At 40.5% G+C, this 17,461-nt stretch overlaps 1 protein-coding gene across 1 annotated transcript in view; it reads left to right on the top strand.

Moving 5' to 3' along the window:
• Positions 1-4,388: 4,388 nt before the first annotated feature.
• LHFPL6 (LHFPL tetraspan subfamily member 6) overlaps positions 4,389-17,461 on the top strand; it is a gene marked incomplete at its 3' end in the record, with an annotated part of 219,716 nt that continues 206,643 nt past the window's right edge. Inside the window, exon 1 of the mRNA XM_084235979.1 lies at positions 4,389-4,820. Within this exon, the coding sequence (XP_084092105.1) occupies positions 4,436-4,820 (385 nt within the window). The 5' untranslated portion in view covers positions 4,389-4,435. The remainder of the gene's footprint in view (positions 4,821-17,461) is intronic.

Raw genomic sequence — 17,461 nt, forward strand, 5'->3', positions numbered from 1 at the left:
TTCCACATACTTTTTACATTCATGATCTCATTTTATGACTCAATGGGACAACTATCCAGACATACTAGCTACTCAGGCCTAGAATAGGAGGTATAAGTAGCATCTGCTATGTGGGAACTTCTGGCTAGGAAGTAATTTAAAGATTTTTTTTTAAGGTGCAAATTTAATGCAAGGGTTTTAAAGATATTATAATACTTCTGCTTATAAAGTATGCATGTAAGAACCCAAAGAGTAATTCGGAAGACTTTATAGTTTGGGATGATAATTACACAGTGGAAGAAAAGGGAAATCAGGATACATGGATCCTAGGTTTATTTTTGGATAAGATCCTGGAAGGATGCTAAGCCTCTGCTTTCTCATCTGTAAAATTAAGTCCTTGAACAAGATTTATTGACTCCTAAACCTTTCTCAAATATGAGTACCCATGTAATCATGATACTAGAAGTCATGGGCTAGAAGACTACAATAAAAATCATCTATTTTAACCTTTTTTTATATATGCGATAACAGGCTCAGAAAGTTCACCATTGGTCCAAACTGACTTATCTAAGTTAGAAATTTAAGTCCTTATATACAACACACTATGCATTCTTTTATTATTCACAAATGATACTGATCCTGATAATTTCTAAAAATTGAGCCTCTATCTTCTTTTCACTTTAGGCAGAATCTCTCCCATTTGCTCTATTTCACAGAAGGCAGATAATGACATTTCTAGAAATCCACTTTTCTAGCTATAAGGTCTCAGACCAATTATTTAACCACTCTGTAAAACAACCATCGCACCTTCTTCAAAGATTTTTTTTCTTCTTTTTTTCAGAACTAGATAAAGTAATTAAGAAAACGTGATGTATTGACCAACTCACAGCAAGGACTTAATTCCAGTCATCCATCTCAATGCTTAGAACTCCTCCAAGCTTGAGAAAGCAACCTAGACCAATTTCTCTGGTGGACTGGATGGAAGGGGAGTAGGAATCTAGCATTATTTTATATTTACATAGTAATATCTCCTACATATAGAGCTGAAGGCTCTGTAATAACTAAGGATGTGGAACATTACTGGAAGTAAAACTGATCATTATTATGCTCTACAACTGGTGATTTGTGCAAGATGAATGAAAATAACTTAAATCAGGGATTCTGATCATGGATAGGAACAGGGAACCATCTGCCATTTGATTGAAACAGGTTTACTCAACCTTGATACCACTGACATTTTGGCCTGGATAATTTTGTGTGTGTGTGTGTGTGTGTGTGTCACAGAATCTCCCTTCTTCTCCTTGAGAACTGCTGTTATACAATTTAATATGTATGAGCATTTTTTTCTGGAAAGCTCATCAGTTTCATCATATTCTTAAAATGTTCTATGATTTCAAAAGGGTTGGGACCAGTTACACAAGTCTTTCAAAATAATAATGATAGAATGCCCATCTCTAGCTGTATTGTGGAAAAATATGTAAGCTATCAGACTAATTAACATGGTGCAGTTTGAAAATTTAGTATGAAAGATAATACCTATCCATTTATTACTTTTAACTACTTTGAAAAGGCACTTCACAAATTGGATCTAGGGAAGTATCTACTTCACAAACTGCTACTCCCAGATGGCACCATTCTTAAAATACTATCTTCAGCAGAGACTCCCACAGTCCTCTACTAAAGGTAACTAAACCTCAGAAGGGGTTATAGTGCTAAGGGAAATGAGAATCACTTGTTTCTCAAGATATTCAGTGATGCTATTGATTGGGCAGAGGGTTTGAAGAGGGAAGGTAGTAAGGGGGGGAGAGGGAGAGAGGAGGGAGAGAACAAGAGAGAGAAAGATGTCGAGATCTCGAAGAGGCTCCTGAGGAGGACAGATCCTGGGAGAGTTTCTGTGAAGTGTCCCCCTGCCTTCTCCCTAGCTCTTCCGGAGCGGTGGCTGTCCTATGAAGTCCCTGAGGCCTGGGCTCTCCACTCCCATCCTCATCCCCAAGTCCACTTTGGTCTTGTTCACTCCCTGCGAAAGTGGCCACAGCCCACAGTCTCCTCAGAGCTCCAAAGGGCCACTATGTAGGGCCCGCTACGCCCTCTGTATCTCAGAAATGCGGGCGGAACCTTAAGCTGGAGCCCCAAGCAGCAGACCCAGAAAGCAAACACCGAACGCGGCTCCTCCTCAGCGAATCCCTCGGGATCGCGAAGACAACAAGGAACTTTCTCCCCTACTTCTCGGTCCTCGGCCTCCCTCCCTCTCCCCTTTGACGGAGTTGCTCAAAAGGGGGTGAGGGGTGGGAGGGCTGGGGCCGAGGGCGCGGGCCGGGGACCGGGGGCCGGACAGCAGGGCGCGCCCCCAGCCCCGCGCCGGGAAGGTCCGCGCCGGCCGCGCGCGCCCTCGGTCTGCGCTCGGGGAGGGGCGGGCGCGGGCCGGGCGCGGCGGCGGGGCGGGGGCGGTGCGTGCCTCGCCTGCCAAGGGAGAGCGGCTCCTCTCCGGCGAGCCCGGCGCCCCGCGCTGCCACAGTGCTCCTGCCGAGCCGCCGCCGGGGACGCGCGGGCTCCCGGGGCTCCGCGGGGCCGGCGCAGCGGGCGCTTCTGCCGACTCTCCGCCGCCTGCCCGGCCGCTCCTCTCCGAGCCCGGCCGGGGTCTCCGCGGAGGGCAGGGGCCGCGGCGCGGGGGGAAGGACCGTCCTTTCGGCCGCGGATGTGCTGCTCGGGCCAGACGGCAAGTTGTGTCTGCGCTCGGGACCCGGGAGGGAAGGTGGCCGCCGCCCGCCAGCCGTGTAAGTGGAGCGCTCGGCTGCCTCGGAGGCGTGGGCTCCGCGCCTTTCTCTCGGAGCCCCGCTTCCCCGGACGCCGAAGTTGGGCTGCTCCCCGGCTCTGGACTTCCTGAGCCCGGCGGCTCGGTCGCCTCTCCCAGCCTCCGCGTCGGCTCGCGGCGTCTGCCTCCGGGGGGTGCTGCTTCCCAGCCTGATTTCCTCCCTGCGCGCGGGGCGGGCGGGCATTTGTCCTTCTCCCCCTTTTGGGGTTGAGCGAGCGTTGTGTGTCTTCAGGAGTCTGGGGATGGGTGGGTGAGGGCTCGGAGAGGCTGGCTGTGGCCCGGACTGGATGAGGACGCCTCACCTCCCGTCTAGACGCGGACCCTCCGGCCCCCTCCCCCCCGGTCTGCCCCAGCCTCTGGGTCCACACGGACCAACTTTAACCGCTGATGCTAACCACAGTGGACAAGATTTTTAAAAAAGTATCTGAGCTCCCCTGGAGCGACACACTGGGTGGGAGGCAGGGTGTTGGGTGGAATGAAACGGGTGCCTGTGAGGGTTGGGGAAAAGGTAAGATGAGAGAAGTGGGGATTTGCTGTGAACCCTGAAAGCTGAACTTTGGAGTTCTGGAGATGGAAGTGTAGCTTGCATGGGCTCTGTGCTTCTCGATTCATGTCTTTATGGAAAGTGTGGGAAGTGGTTCAGGAACTGTTTTTGAGAAGAAAGGAGGGATGGGAGTAATGCACGCAGAACCTTCTGAATGACTGGAGTTGGATGTGGAGTACTGGGAAGCCAAGGGTACTTTTCAGTTTAAACTCTGACAGTCATTCCACTGAAGAGATGGGTTCAGTAAATTTTTTTTTTTAGAACCGATGAATCAAAACTGCACTTCTGAGCAACAGCTCAGAGAAGATGGCCAAGGATGAAGGAATTTACAAATGCTACTGTATGGGTACTGGGGGTGCCTAAAAGTTCCATTTAATATATTTGCCTAGACAGTCTATAATGTTGGTTGAGTTTATGATTCCCTGTCATTGTGAAAATCAGTTATTTTATTTGGGTTTCATGTAAGAGTTAAGACACCTAAAGGGACACAGAAAAGTTGCTACAGACTATGAGCATGAACTTGCAAGCCGAATAAACCGCGATACGGTTCATTTTATTATAGTATTTGGAGTTATGTTTACTGCCAGTAAAAAATGCTACATTACTTTTAATGTGCGCATGTGAAGTAAATTCACTGACTTGGCAAATGGAAGTCATGCATTTCTTTAAATAAATAGCTGTCAGAATTAATTTGAGAGCATTTGTACAAGATAAAGACATGAAAAAGCTTTGGGCTAGTTTGACAAAACTTGAATCAGAAAAGTTTGTGGAAATAACTAGTTTTTCCCACTTTTTTTAAAGTGTTGAGCAGAGTATGAGTGCTTATTTCTTGAAAGTTATAAACCAACTGAATTGGTGTTATCACTTCTCTAAAAATTATTTAACTTTTAATATTTCCTGTTGTTTTACCAGGGACCATCATCTTTACTACAGAGGATGGGAAGGTGATGCCCAGTGAGCCAGAAGATCCGTTCTATTAATAGATACTCATCCCTACAGAAATTGGATTACCTGTGGGTCCCTGGTGGTTTCACACATTTACTAACTCCCGTGGCCTCAGAAGAATTACTTTGGGTCCTCATTTTTCTCTCTGGTGAACGATGGCTTCCAGTCTGACTTGTACAGGAGTAATCTGGGCTTTGCTCTCATTTCTTTGTGCTGCCACCTCCTGTGTGGGGTTCTTTATGCCTTACTGGCTCTGGGGCTCACAGCTGGGCAAGCCTGTGTCCTTTGGCACTTTCCGGAGATGCTCATATCCTGTGCATGATGAGACCCGGCAGATGATGGTGATGGTGGAGGAATGTGGGCGCTATGCCTCCTTCCAGGGCATCCCCAGCACGGAATGGAGGATCTGTACCATCGTGACAGGCCTGGGCTGTGGCCTCCTCCTCCTGGTGGCGCTCACTGCCCTCATGGGCTGCTGTGTGTCTGAGCTCATCTCCAGGACAGTGGGAAGAGTGGCTGGAGGAATTCAGTTTCTGGGGGGTAAGTGATTTGCTAAACTTGCGTTGTTTGCCAGAATCCCAAAGCAGTATTGAAAATTATATTTCAGTTGTCTACTGAGATTATTGTGGTTGATTCTTGGAATACTTGGGGGAATTAGACATGGAATGGCTTTGGTGATAGATTGCCAGAACTGAAGATTTTTACTATAGCTGCTTTACAGCTTCAAGAGCTGTTCATTTCTGTATATTCTAAGTACCCATCTATGTGAAGCAGTAACATCTAGGTTGTTTATAATGTAGTAGGAGAGAAGGTTTGGATTTTATGACTTCTTGCTCTTTATGTTCAGCAACAAGCACTTAGATTTTTTCTTGTTTTATTGGAATCCTCAGGACTTTAGAGATGAAGACTTCATAGAAAAAAATGGAAAAGGTTTTTGATTCCATGTTGTCATCATAAGCCTTTAATACTCTTTGGTGAATGTGAAATTGATCCTGATCCAATCTCAAACTGTCTTTCTAAATAAGTGATTACAGTTTTAAGTGAGAGATCAGTTTTACATTAACTGTGAATTTCAGTATGCCACAAAGATAACTATGGGCTTCATTGCCTTGTGAGGATTTAACTTCCTTGGGTGCTCTTGTTGTGGAAAAAAAAAAAAAAAAGAATATTTATCAAGTGATGCATGCTTGTCCCAAATGGACTGGATAGTTTCACTAACACCAGAAAAAGTTTGATTTTTACTTGGGTTTTCTCCAGTAAGTATTGCTTCAATATCTCTGGTCATATGGTTTTAATTATACTTTATATATTTTGCTCTGTGCCTTTCACCTCCATTCTTCAACCTGATGGACTGAACTTGTCTGATTTACAATCTGCCCTGGTGAAATATGACAACGTCTGTAGATAATACAGAGTGAAAGGAAGTAGGAAGCCAGGAAACATGTAAAATGTATTTGTAACTTCATTACAAAGTAAAAGTCTGCTACTTTTCCAGTTAGTGTTTTTTCCAGTCTTTGTGAAGAATCCAGAAGAAAACAATTAAGAAGGCATAGTTATGAGATAGACTCAACATATTGGGGAAAAAACCACCACCACTTTCTTTTATTTTAATATAAAATTTTTCAAGTAATGTTTTAAGTAAGAAAATTCCTGTGCTTAAAAAAAAATTCAAGTGCAAAAAGTTTTGTGTTTTGCATCAAGAGATAGCAGTTTTACAGTTCTTTATTTCCTTACTGATGGAATTGTTCTTGTCTGTGTTTTTTCCCTGTGGTTTTCTGTCTTTCTCTGCCTAAGAAGGCAATTTGGGGGGCTTAACTGTCCTCTCTTTATTGCCTCAGTGTTCAACTTGAGCTAAGTTCTTTCTAGTGATCTGTCTATTAATACAGAAAATATAGCAAAATAATTAGGAGACAAAAAGAGTTGCTATTGAAAGTTGAAATATTATTCCAGAGTTTAAAAACTTATTGACACCACAGGTTTTTAGAGAATGGAACTAATGCCAGAAGTATTAAAGTTTTTTTTTTTTTTTTCTTTAAGAACAAACTTGATTTGCTGTTTGTATTTCACTTGGCTCAGGAAAAATGCTTAGGGAGTTTCTTTTTCTCCTCTTATGGTAAATATTACTTTCCATTTTTTCCTTTCATTTTAGGGCAGGGACTGCTATTATTTCTGGCAGAACAGGAAAATGCTTACAAAGAGAAATCAGTTTTTATTGATTATCTTTAAATGTATAATGAAGGAAGGCAACAGGAAGAGAATCTGAGACCCACGAGATTTATGCTTCCTTCTCTAAGCTATGTATAGATTTTTTTTGAATTATATATAGTTAAATATTCTACTTACAGAAAACTCAAGGGGAAAGACCACTGGCAAAGTTACATATATATGTGTATATATACACACACACATGTATAAAAGGACTTTTTTATCTTCTTGTATATGTTTTTCATGAACTTTGGCTTGGTCAGAGTCACTGACATTAAGCTAAGGATATAACATTACTCATATTTATTTGGTGTGCTCTCATTTTTCATATGGGGCAAAACCAATTCTGAATGTAAAACCTAAGAGGGTTTTTCTGATTCAATCCTCTTTAAAGCATAAGTAAATACACCCCCTTACTCAAGGTAATAGTAAATTAAAAATTAAAAAAAAGCTTGGATTATGCAAAAGTTTTTAAAAATTGTAGTATTCATCACTTTGACTTAATGGTAGACTGGTTGACCAAAAGATGCTTCAAAAAAAAATTCCTCCTGTTGTTCAACTTCCAATTGTTTGAGGTTTCATTCATAAAAACTAAGTGGTAAGTAATTTTATTTTATGAAATATTTCATTAAATATGTGGGTTTCTTAAAGACTGAAAAAAACTGTGTCAGTGAGTTCTATGAATTCCATAGACACCAAAGCTTAAAGAAATATAGTCAACATACAGGGTATCTGCTATAAGGCAGAGTCTTTCACTGAAAATGATTCACTCAGAAGGGTTATGTTTAGGTAAAGTTAGGGTTGCTCCAAAAACAACAGGAAGCAGGGGGAATGGCTAAGTACAGAGGCATCCTACTTAACCCTGCCTGCTGTGTGTAGAGTTTGCACATATGGTGTAACATCAGGCAGTAAAAACCCTGCAGTACTCTGGAACTACTTAAAGGACAAAGTGTCAGCTTTAATTTTGAATTGTTGATTAGAGGTTAAAATGTCACTGGTCAACTGATAGGACAACACAAAATGGGATTGTTGTTCCTGCCCATTTGCTATGTATAGGAGGAATACTTCAGGGAATCAATGGCTTCTGCTTTCCCTTTGGTAACTTGTACTTAAAACTTTAATTGTCATCATCTCCATCTTGTTTTTTAAATTCTCTTTTTTTGGTCATAATTTTTAAAAGCCGATGTGGGTTAAGTTTTATCCTCAATTGAGTTTTTAAGAGGCATGCAGAGACCTTTTGAGAAATAAAATTTATAACAAAAACATTAACATGAATACAGTATGGTAATGTTGCTGTCAGGAGGTAGAGATATTTAGTTTTTGTCAGTTGAGTATAAAATTGTGTGCTTTTGAATACTGTTTCAGTAGTTAAGTACTTAGCAGAGTTTTGGTTTTTTTTTTTTTGTAGGTGCATATGCATTTTTCCATCATTTTATTTTTTTTTATTGATTTGTTCATTTTATTTTATTTTTTAATTTAAATAATAAAACTTAGTAGAGTTTTTGAAAGTTAATTTCAGACTTTGTGATGCATGTGTTAGTGAAATGTCTTATTTATTTGTCCTGTAAATGAAAAGTTTCTCCTTAAGTTCTGTCATCTGGTACTTGCAAACATGAAGATCTGAAATTGTAGATTTCACCTTGGGAAACTGATGGTGCTGTGATGAGAGGTACACCAAAGAGAGTCCCATATTTGTATCATTTTCACATTTAGGTTGAATGTCACATATAAAGTGGGTGTAGGATGCTAATCAGTAGCAAACAACTACCTTTCCTGTAGTTTAAACACTGTTCTGTTCTTTGAAGCCAGGGGAGACTGTCATCTCCTCAACTAATTGGTAGTTAAGTGCTTCTCAAACAGCAGTGATAACTGAGTGTTACTTTGGGGTCCCTTTCTCAGTGTGCTGACAGTGTCCTTGCCCTTCCAGAATCCCTTTCTCTAGTATCACACCTGGACATGTCTTTCAGCCCTTTAGAGTGAGGGGTCAGGATTCTCTTTTTCTTGTGCCACTTTAAACCTGACTTGTCATATGATATGCCACATTATACTTACCTTATATCCAGCCTTCCTGTCATGTGACAACTGAGGAATAAGATAAATGATGTGTTGGCTCATTAATGGACATAGTGGCTTTTTACTGATAAGGTCCTATCTAGAAGAAGTTGTTTTCATTTTAAGAATCTCGAGCATTTCTTAGACCAGTTGAGGGAGCAGGCAGGACTCTTTTGCTCCCCTTTGTTCTGTGTAGATGACTTGTGGGTCTGCTACTCCTAAGTGGCCTATTCGGCCACCATTTTGTTACCTACAGTTCTAAATCCTAAGCAAGATCAAAATGAGCTGGTCAGTTAGGTACAGGAGCCCAACCTTGCAAGGTGCCTTTCAAATCAATCAAGAGCACAAAGCCGGGTCATGCTGGGAAGGCTATGCATCGAGAGGTATGACCGGGAACTCCCCAGAGCCTGATGACGGATGCATAAAACGTACTCCCAACTTATACATCTGGAGGTTTGACCAGGAACGCCCTGGGGGGCTGAGGACTGATGTACGACAAGGGACCCCAGAAGCTGATCAGTGGAAAGGCTTTAATTTAAAAAACAAAAACAAACTGCAAAGTTAAAAATAAATAAATAAAGATCTTTCCATTTAAAAAAAAAAGAAGGTTGAAACCATGGCTGGGAAACTAGAGCTTTATCTAAATTACAATACCAAGTCATCAAGCAGATGAGAGGTGCCTGGAGGGCAGACTCACAACTCCTGATACCATAGATGACAGAGCACCTTTTCTAGTTTCACTTCTCTATTTTCTCTTTGTTCTCCTTCCTCTCAACTGATGCTGTATAATTCTTGTATCAATAAAAAAGCCAGGATCGTGCCTTCCCAGTGAGGCAGTGGGTTGAGAGCCATGCTGTGTGGGTTCTATCCCAGCCAGCTGGCAAGACTCCCACATGGTGCTGCAGACCTCTTCTGTTGGGCCCACTGCTCCCCTCAGCAGTGTATTTCTGTCGTCCACCTGTTCTGCTCCCTGCTCTGTCTCTGGTGAATCCTCTCACCCTCCCGCGCCTCTGGCCTGTACCCCAGCTTTTGTATAAAAATAAATAAATCCTTAAAAAAAAAAGGCCAGGATCTTGCTCTTCAGCAGCATCCTGCATTATGTAACCTGCTCCATGACTCCCGTTTCTTTATCAGTGGGTGTTGCCCAATGCAACAGTCACTCACTGCTCCTGTTCCCTTCAGCTCCCTCTGTCCTACCATATGGGGTGTGTAAGGTTCAGGTGTGTTGCCTTATGGTCTGAACCAGTGGTTCTCAAACTCTATGATGCAGCAAAATACCAATGCTGTGTTTTAAAAGATGGATTCCTGGGATCTACCCAGGAATTTCTGATTCTGTAGGTTTGATGGAGGCCTGATAATTTGCATTTCTCACAAGCTCACACATTATGCTGGTTGAGACCACAGTTGTGAACCATATTCTAAGTTAAGACTTCAGATTTCTAAAACTGTGACTTCAGGTAGATGGTTTACTTCTAGAACTTGAAGTTAAATTGTATCATGATTTGCTATCCATCTCTCTAATTAGAGTGCAAAGATCATCTTTTTATTGGGCTTATATTGGAAGCTCTACAAGATTTTCCCCTAGACTTGTTTAGATTGGTTTCCTTTACAGGATTGAAATCTTCATTCAATTTATGTGGAGTAGAATCTTTCTAAGAGAACTTTTTGATGTTTAACTCGTTATGCTTTGTTGTCATCAGTTAACACAACCATCCATAACTAGATATTACAGAGGCCAGGGTCATTATGGATTAGTTGGTCTCACTGATTCAGAGATTTCAGATTGGTTAGCTGTCTCAGAAAATGGTTTGTTATTTGCAAAGCAGACAACTGAGGAAAGTGAGATCATCACCATTTCTATAAGAACTCAAAACAGACACTCGAGAGTCACATCATTTTATACAGTATTGTAATATGTTTAAAATTTGCACTCCTTACAAATTCTTATTACATATGAACACTTGAACCCTCCAGCTTGACAAGAATGTCCTATTGTGTGGATTGGTTATAATAAGTAAGAATAACATCAAATTCAAAGCTTCTGTTGCTGGGTGTAGGGTAAAGAAAATGTCAGGCTTTTCTGCCCTTCCACCATCAGGATAGATGATGGATCCTTGTCCTGAATGCATGCCTGATGGCGGGCACCTGGAGTAGGGTGTGGGCATAGGTAGATGGGATTCAGCTGAGCTAAGACTGTGCTTTTAAGGGTGGCGTCACGGCGGGGGGGGGGGGGGGGGACGCCAGCAGCACCAGTAGCAGCAGTAAAAGCCAAAGCCGAAGCTGAAAGAAAAGCCGAGAAGCAGCAGAACCAACGCCAGAGAGCCCAAATAGAGTGAAGACTTGCTGGGGGCTGGGAGGCCTGCCAGCCTCCCAGCCCCCCAGCCAGCACCCCTGCCTGCCATATGCCTGGTGAACCCCAAATAAAAAACCTGCAAAACTACTGAGGACTCTGACTCCTCCTTTACCCGGTCTGCATGGGATCAGAAAACCTGCACCGTGCCCAGGTCCTGCCCTTACACTGGGTGTCATTCAAGTTCAACTATTCGTTCTCGTAAGTTATCACTTTCAAGTGTGTTCTGAGGAACAGTGTTTCCTGGGTATACTAATCGGTATTAACAGGAAAAAATAAAATAGTTTTGAAACAAGTAGATTTGAGAAACACTTGTTTATGGAAAATTAATTGGTTTTGTTATAGCAAACTTTACAAGCTTTAATATACTGATGACTGGTAACAGCCTTCTGGGGAAAGGAGAGTACAGGACACAGTATCAAGTGTTTTCCAAACTTAGTTGGACCCATATCCTGAAGGGATCAGTGATCTGTGGAACATATTCAGTTCCCATTTCACCTTCATGAGGCAAGTCATTTATTACTTTTCACAGATGAGAATACTAAATTTAAGTGAGTGACTCTTAAAATTATCCCACTGGTTACTGGTTGAGCTATGAATCCTAACACCATAATAGTAAAATGGTAATTGAAATTCCATCTTGTATTATATGTAGAATTCAGAATTTATGACCATATGAATAATATGTCTCTTAACATGGGTGAATATTTGTGTAGCTTCTTGGGTCTTCAGTTTATGCTTATAGTTCCTAGAACCACTTACAGTAATGTGATATGGCAACTTTTGCCAGTTCTCAAAAAATTATGGTAAACATTAATAATGTAGAATATAGTACAGAGGCCATTTGCAGAGAATGCCAGAACATCTGACCAAAGCATACTGTCTTTTCAAAAATATTTAACAAAAGAATTTTATCTTTCATTATTATATTTTCATCAAGTTTTCTAATATTAAGTACCTCACTGTTAGAGGTCTTTGTAGTAATCCTTTATTAAGGCTAAAGATACTGTTAATCCCAGAGGACCCTCTTCTTAAATAACAAAACCAAGGACTTAGTGTCTCTTTAAAAATAAAGGATAATGCTCTGCTTTGTCCATCTTGCTCAATATTGTGATAGAAACAAAGTTCTAGCTAGATCATTTGAAAAGAATCTAGGAATTTTCTGGGCACTTTTGAGTGGTTATTTTAAAAAGATCATGAGTTTAGATTCAGCATTGCCTCAGTTCTGGTACAGGGATATTGCTGACTAGTCATTGGGAGTTCTTTTCTTCTCTTTAAATGATAGATGTCATGCCACTTAGTGATTTGTTTTTAGAATTCATGACACTCAAATTATAATGTAAACTCAAAATTGAGCTACTTATAATTTCAATAAATACTTTACTTTCCACGTGTCACATATTTTCAGGAATCGGGCAATACCAGAAACCTTGATGTACTGAACCATATAAAACAGTGTTGAATAAAAACAAAGTTTTAATGATGGTTCTGTGTTTTTCTGATGAGCCTTATCTCTTCAAATAGAGCAGGAACTAAGATTTGTATTTTTCTTCTTACCCTACAAGTAACTAGAGAGACAAATGACATCTTAGATATTCAATTAATACATCATCTACAATTAAATTTTAGTTAGTAATTAACAGCATTTTAATCTGAACTTTACTATACCTCACAGGAACATTGCAAGAATGAAATAAAATGATGTTACAGATGTGGAGACATTTAAAGTGATGTCTCCTGAGGGTACCCCTCTGAGGATGTTAGTCCTTTGCGGGATAATGTTCTGTAGTTGTATGTGTTGAAATGATGTTGCATAATACTACGTCTCCCTCTTCAAGCACATTTTCAAGGCTCTGGACAAGCTTTAATTATTTTCTGCAATCATTAGTTGCTGTCATCTGAAAGTTTATGTCCCCTCCAAATTCATTTGTTGAAATCCTAAAGCCAATGTGATGGTATTAGGAGGTAGGGAGTCTATGGGTATTGATTAGATCATGATTAGATCACGAGAATGGAGTCCTCATAATTGAGATTAAGGACTTGACAAAAGAAGTACAAGAGAGCTTCCATGTCCCTTTTGCATTGCAAGGCTACAAGATGTCTGCAACTCAGATGAGGGCCCCTCCCCAACTATAATGGCACCTGATCTTTGACTTCTAGCCTGTGGAAACTGTGGAAAAGAAATCCAGATGCATCCACAGGACTCTTGATAGTGAACACACGTCTCCATGATTTGCTGTAGATAGTAATCAGCTGGTGAAGCTTGCTCAGCAGTCTCACGAGGTGCTCACCAGCCGTACTCCGTGTGTGAGTCATTTTCCATTCTGCCCTTCCATGACTACTTTTCACAGACGACTTTTCCCAGAAGGCTTGATGCCTTTGTATCTGGGTGGATTCAGGCAATGGCAGGAACTTCTGGAAAATAGGAGGCAGGGAGAAGCCAGGCTATATCACCCCCTCTCACAATTCCTTGGGCAGTATCTTTGATGGCAGTCCTCTCTCCTTTTAGAAAGCCTGCCCTTCATCATGGTCATGATCCTACCCTGGTCAGTCCAGTTGTTCGGTTACTGGTAACACCATCTGCTTCCAGTACCACTCCAGTCAAATGGATGGATGGAGTTTTCTGCTGTTGGCAACTTCTGGATAGCCTCTTTAACTCTTGCTTGACTCTTGAACTCTTCCATTACCTATGTAACCAATTTTCTATATTAAATTCTATGTGCTCAATATACCTAGGGTGGTTCCTGCTTCCTGGTTGACCTTGCCTAACATGTAAGTCAAATTCCTACTTGAGCCAAGGGGCAGATAAGGTCAATCTATGAATGTTCAGGATTTGGGGTGAATAGACAAAAATTACAGATTTTTGATTTGGGAATGCCTAGGCTCTGTTGAAGTATGAACAAAATGCTGTATTAGCACAGGCCCTGAAAGGCTCTGTGAAGGCTTCATAGTGGAGGTGTCAGTTGATCTAAAAGCTGAGCAGAAGATTCACTGGACCTCTGGGCAGGGGGAATACTGAGTTCTCAAAAACAAAGTGTTATAAGAAGACCTAGTGTGAATTCAGGGCATGAAAACATACTTAAGGAGTGTGATGGGGTGATGTGAGAAAGGATAACAGTGGAGGGGACGGAAGGAGTCAGGTCGTGAAGTTTCCTGTTTATATTCCATGCTAGGGATTCTATACATAACGAAACTTAAGCAATTGAGCGGTCACGAGTCAAATTGACTCAGGAACTATATAGTCTAATACCAGTGAGAATAAATATTGATTTGGGGGCCATCCAAAATCAGGAAGGTGAGAGGCCTGTTATAACAGTTTCAAGCGGAGACAAAGGGAATGTCATCGGAGCTGTGAGAATAAAGAGAAAGGGATTTTGAAAGCATTTTTCAGGTAGAAGCAAACAGATCCTGCTGTTCCTATTTTTAGATGAATAGGTGAGGGAATAGATGAATGTCTCAGTAATATTTATATTTCTGCTTATGTAAGAAACCAGGCATTTTCTTTGTTCTCCCTAGTCCCTCTGAAAATTTTAAAAATAATAAATAGGAAAATATAACAAATTATAGTAGCTATGGTTTTTCTTACAAAACCAACCATTTTAAGAAGTAATAAATATTGCTGGATTACAGTGTGTAGATGTAACTTACAACTTGCAGTGTGGCTATCTCTGATCTTTAGTATTGTTTGCATGTTCATCTGTGTGTAAATGAGCACTCCTGACTGCTCAGCACACCTGGGGGCTTCTAAGATGAGCATCTTGATGACAGTAAAAGTAACTGTTAGTGTCATTAACTTCACTGGCTTTTCATCAGCAGACATTTTCCTTTTCTCTCCCTGAAAGTGCAGGGAAAAAAATATATATAAATACAAAAACAATAAGTAAATATAAGATTTATTTTATATATTTTCATTAAAATTTCTGACATTTTCAATGGTACCTTTAATTTATAAAGAAATAAATAAATGTTATCAACATGTTTATGATTGAAAATTGATGTCAAGTTCCTTGTAGTAAATTAATCTTTTAGTTTGGAGATCTAGTAGTCTGCTGTTAGTCATGCCACAGCTTTATATCAAAGGAAAACAAGAAAGGTAACTATTCATCCCTTGGTTATTACCTGTGAGTTAATATTATCTGTGATTATGATCTATATTCCATGAATCAATTACATTGGAGGCCATGAGACATGAAATGTATTTTTTGGTCATTCCAGTATAATTTATAGTGTCCATGTATTTGTCATATCAAATTTTTTCAAAAAGTAATGTGCCTATAACCACTAAAACAGCATGATTCTGTGATTAAGTCGAATTCTCATTTGACATAGTGCTGCTTGGTGAGAGCCACTGAATAGAGGCATGACTTTCTTAGATTTTCTTCCTCTCTGCCTGTAAGCTCTAGCAGTTTTTCTAAACGTGCTCTTAATGTTATCTTAGGATGCAGTTACCCAGGCCTTCAGATACCTTCCGTGTAGGTGCAGATTGTCCTTGGTGATGTGGTTGGGTTGGCACATCCAGGAAACCATGGACTTATTGCCAGGTCATGGCATCCCAACATGTGTGCCTGGAAAGGGGGTATTATAGGTCAAAGTCAGTGCAACTTTTTCTCCTCATGGCCACAATTGGCTCCCTATAAAAAATCAAACCCCCCAGATTACTTATCCTTCCCTTCTTAGTTGACTTGAATAAAAATGTAAGATTTCCCTCTTCTTCTCATGTCTAGAACAGAATTACAAATAGATCACCATTTTCTACAACTGAGTGTATGATCAGACATTGTTCTGTTGCTGTTTGTTTTTCTCATTTGGGCTTGCATTATCTAATCTAAATGGACAGTTACAATCTTTAGATATGAAAGCAACTCCTTTACAGTTGTTATAGTTACTTCTAAGTAACTAAGAATTGATTCTAACAGTACTCTGAGGAAGAGTAACAATTTTAGTCTTAGCAGCCCTGGTCCTCACATTTTGAAAGTGTAAACTACCTACCAGATATAAGAAAATGAAGAAGAATTTGCTTTATATTGGTGCTTTTTTAATTCATTTATTCAACAAATGGTTTTTAAGTTACAACTATATGTCAGGCTCTATTTTAGGGACTGAAGGTAATGCTGATTGGAAAGTTATGGCTTTTGTGTATCTAGAATTTTAGTCAGAGAGCACAACATTAATCAGTTACTCCCTAAATTGCAGATAAAGTTACAAAGGAGGTAAATGTTACAAAGTAAAGGTGCATCCTGGATGTTCATGAATTAGATGGAGTGCCAAAGAAGGCTTTCCTCAGGGTGACAGGTTTGAGTTCACACCTGAAGCATGGAGAAAGAGGAGGGAGGTTCTTTCCAATGGGGGGCCAGCAGTTTCAAGACCTTCAGGTGTGAGCAGGTGTGACTGAACAAGTTGCCTTTGAGGCATGCAGAGCTGAAAGCTTGAAGGAGGATGAGTAGATGCAGCAAGAGGAGGAGGCAGGGGCCAGAAGAATTAGTGATCAGGATTGGGTTAGGATATTCATGAGATCTGAAGCCCATAAAGAGAAAAAGTTTGAGCAGACAGATGTTGTTCATCCCTGTAGCTGCTCACATGACAAGTTCATTTAAGGCAAGTTGTTGGAGAGTTCCATTGAAAGATAATTGGCAGAAATCCAGTTGACTGGATTTTTTCATGTTTACCTGTCTTAATAATACAACCATTTTGAAAAGAAAAAAGAAGGCATTATGGAATTGCTCTGTATATTGTTTTTATGTGTAAATTAATACTGTTGACTAGGCTTTGGTTAGCGGATATCACTGTTACCGACTTAAATCCTAATCATTTCCTTTATAGCATTTTTATACTTGTGATTACTTAATTTTTGAAATTATGTATATGATGTCTTACTTTTATGATTGGTTGTTCCACAGGGTAGAGGCTGCCTCTGTTTTATTCACCACACTATTCCCTGATAAAGAAAGTGCTTAGGAGAGAGTAGGTAATAATGATGATAATAATAATAATAATAAAAGCAATAAATTAACAAAAAAAGAGAGTGGGCAAATAATCATTTTCTTTGTTTGATAATATAATACGGTCTCTTTGAAAAGTATTTTATATGTGTTTTAATGCAGTTTAACTTTGCAGCTATTGATTACATTCTTACTTTGCAGAATAGCAAATGCTAAACCTTGTGCTCAACTCTTACTTGAATATAGTGACATGTCTCCATTTAATGGGCTCAAACTCTAAGAAGCATGTGCGCAGACACAAGGCATGCAAGTGCTGAAAGGACTCAGGGACGTGTTATTTGGTTGATGTCCTTAAGGTCCTCTGAGAGATGCATCTTGGGAAGGTTATGTTATATGTTAGTCCCTGCCAGCTTTGGCCATATTTGAGTGCAGGCCCTGAGTCCTTTCTCCTGAGTCTTCAGCCTTGTCCAATGAAAATGCCAGAAATGGCCCGGCAGGGATACATTAGGAGTTCTGGTTTGTTTTGCTGGTGACCAAATTGTAAATTGCTTTCCCATTTGTTGTAGTTTGCTGTAGGCAGCCACATGATCACTGAATTGCAACCTTTGCTTCCTACTGGCTTTGCCTGACTTTCT

Source organism: Talpa europaea, assembly GCF_964194135.1.
Source record: "Talpa europaea genome assembly, chromosome: 6".
NCBI lineage: Eukaryota > Metazoa > Chordata > Mammalia > Eulipotyphla > Talpidae > Talpa > Talpa europaea.